This window comes from Ascaphus truei, chromosome 5 (genome assembly GCF_040206685.1).
Source record: "Ascaphus truei isolate aAscTru1 chromosome 5, aAscTru1.hap1, whole genome shotgun sequence".
Lineage (NCBI taxonomy): Eukaryota > Metazoa > Chordata > Amphibia > Anura > Ascaphidae > Ascaphus > Ascaphus truei.
In genome coordinates, this window is record NC_134487.1 from 145,903,072 (window position 1) to 145,905,913 (window position 2,842).

The 2,842-nt window shown below is 41.3% G+C and overlaps 1 protein-coding gene across 1 annotated transcript; it reads left to right on the forward strand.

Annotated features, from left to right (window-relative positions):
* The first annotated feature begins 1,213 nt into the window (after positions 1 to 1,213).
* LOC142494685 (protein FAM200A-like) lies at positions 1,214 to 2,434 on the forward strand. Its single transcript, XM_075599118.1, has one exon. It carries the CDS (start codon positions 1,214 to 1,216, stop codon positions 2,432 to 2,434), a length of 1,221 nt encoding a protein of 406 aa, XP_075455233.1.
* Positions 2,435 to 2,842: the final 408 nt, after the last annotated feature.

Consider the following 2,842-nt stretch of genomic DNA (forward strand, 5'->3'; position numbering starts at 1 on the left):
ATGGGGATATTAATAGGGGGTAGCGCAAAGGGGAATATTAATTAAGGGGAGCCCAAAGGGGATATTAATTAATGGAAGCACAAAGGGAATATTAATTAAGGGGAGCACAAACGGACCGGAGTTACCAGAGCTGGCCTGTCTGCAGTCCCTGTAGTGATGGGCTCGCCATGCCACACGGGGGATGTCAGCTACACATCAAACCAGGAGGGTGGAGACTCCCCTTATTGTCCTGCTTGCGAGCTGGCTTTTCTCTGGCTTTGTATGGGTGTCACACCCCCCCCCCCCGTTTCCTACCGCCAGTACATTTTACAGAACTAGCAAAAAACACACAGTAGTACAAAATAAATATGTAGATGTAAAGGTATGGAGGTATTCATATCGCATGCTTATAATGTTGTGATCATCACAACACGTGACGTGAGCGGTTACTCACACTTGGTCGTGTGGGTAGTTATTTACTATAGTTAGTACCATTTATCTCCCCCCACTCCATCAGTGTGTTGGTGGAAATCCTGTGTACACCAATGTGTATGGGCTTTCAATAGTATATGTACAATTGGTGTAAGTGCGCTCATCCTGTATTCTCTCAGTTCTCTCTGGTAGAGACCATCTTGGGGCGAATCTATACTGCGCGGTCTTGTTAGTGGCTTATTATTTTTGAAGGAACTGATTAAAAATGGACAAGTTTTTACTGACGTGTAATAAGCACGCTAGGACTGAAAATGAAGACGATGCACCACAAACTAGTGGCGGATGTTTAAAGAAGCGGAAATATCGTAAATATGACGACAGTTATTTGGATTTTGGCTTTACATCAACAAATGTCAACAGTGAAGAAAAACCGCAGTGCGTACTTTGTTTGAAGACTTTGGAGCCAGAGTGCATGCTTCCGAGTAAGCTAAAACGCCATTTAGAAACCAAGCATTCAAACATGGTTGGTTAACCTCGCGACTTCTTTGCCAGAAAGGTAAAAGAATTAAAACAACAGCAAGGTACATTTTCTCACCATTTATCAATACCAAACAATGCTTTGCTAGCATCATACAAGGTTGCATATAGAGTTGCGAAATGTAAAAAGCCCCATAATATCTCAGAACATCTAATTCTACCGGCTGCTATAGATCTGGTGAACATTATGATCGGTGAATCTGCGGGGAAATTGCTTTCAAATGTGCCTTTGTCTAACAATACTGTCAGTCGCAGAATTGAGCACATGGCGGAGGATCTCAATGACCAGTTAATTGAAAAAATAAAAGGGAAGGAATTTGGCTTGAAGCTGGATGAGGCCACGGACAATAATAAGGATGCACATTTTATTTGCTATGTAAGGTTCATAGATGGCAATGATATTGTGGAAGACCTTCTCTTTTGTAAAACTATTACTGCAGGTACAAAAGCTCAAGACTTGTTCGAGATCCTGACTACATTTATTGTTGAAAATAATTTGGAATGGACAAAGTGCGTTGGTGTCTGTACTGATGGTGGTCATTCCATGTCCGGTCGTTACGGAGGATTACAGGCGCTTATTCGAAAGAAAGCTCCGTATTCAATGTGGACCCATTGCATCATTCACAGAGAAGCACTCGCATCAAAGTATTTGAGTCCTCCGCTGAATATGGTTTTAGAACGTGTGGTGAATGTGGTAAATTTTATAAATATTCGGCCATTGAAAGCAACGTTTTTCAAAAAATTGTGCGAGGATATGGGAGCCGAATACACATATTTGTTGTACTACTGCCTCTCACGTGGCAATTTCTTATCCCGTACGTTTCAATTACGGCAAGAAATTTACATTTTTCTTGAAGAAGAAAAACACGAGTATGCCAATCACTTTGTGGAAACTGAGTTTTTGGTGCAACTAGCATACTTGTGTGATATCTTTGACAAGTTAAATGCGTTGAATCTCTCCCTACAGGGAGGCAACATGCACATTTTGACATTGGCTGGGAAGATTTCTGCTTTCAGAAAAAAATTACTAATGTGGAGAAGAAATATGAATGAAGACGGTGGCAAAGATTGTTTCCCTTTTTTGCAGCAGTTTGTGATCGCCAATGAAGTTGATTTCTCTAAATCTGTTTTTGAAGATCACCTATCACAGGTTATCAAGTGGTTTGAAAAATACTTTCAGGAGGAAGATGATATTGACAAATTCGCATGGATTCAAGACCCATTCAAAGCCCAACCTCCACCTGAATTTACTTGTTTAGAAGAAGAAAATCTTATTGAGCTATCTTGCGACAATACACTGAAGACAAAATTTGGCAGGATGGATATTACTGAATTTTGGCTATCAGTAAAAGATGAATATCTTCTGTTAAGTGGTAAAGCTCAGCGAATACCATTTGCAACCTCATATTTGTGCGAAGCTGGGTTTTCGGCGGTCGGTATGATAAAAGCAAATACCGTGCGAAAATCAACGTGGAACAGGAAATGAGGGTGGCTGTATCCAGTTTGATTCTGAGGTTTGAAAAGATGTGTAGTGAAAAACAGGCTCAACCGTCTCACTAATAATTTCCATCAATAAATAGTTTTTGTGGTTTTTACATTTGTGTTTAATTTGTATCACTGTGTATCAGTGGCTGTGTGGCTGAGAGTGGCTTTGTGTCTGAGAGTGGCTGTGTGTCTGATAGTGGCTGTGTGTCTGAGAGTGAGAGAGAGAGTGTGTCTGAGAGTGAGAGAGAGAGTGTGTCTGAGAGTGAGAGAGAGAGTGTGTCTGGAAGTGAGAGAGAGAGAGTGTGTCTGAGAGTGAGAGAGAGAGTGTGTCTGAGAGTGAGAGAGAGAGTGTGTCTGAGAGTGAGAGAGAGAGTGTGTCTGAGAGTGAGAGAGAGAGTGTGTCTGGAAG

Coding starts and splice junctions, on each gene's coding strand:
- LOC142494685 (XM_075599118.1), top strand. CDS start 1,214: ATGGCGGAGGATCTCAATGACCAGTTAATTGAAAAAATAAAAGGGAAG.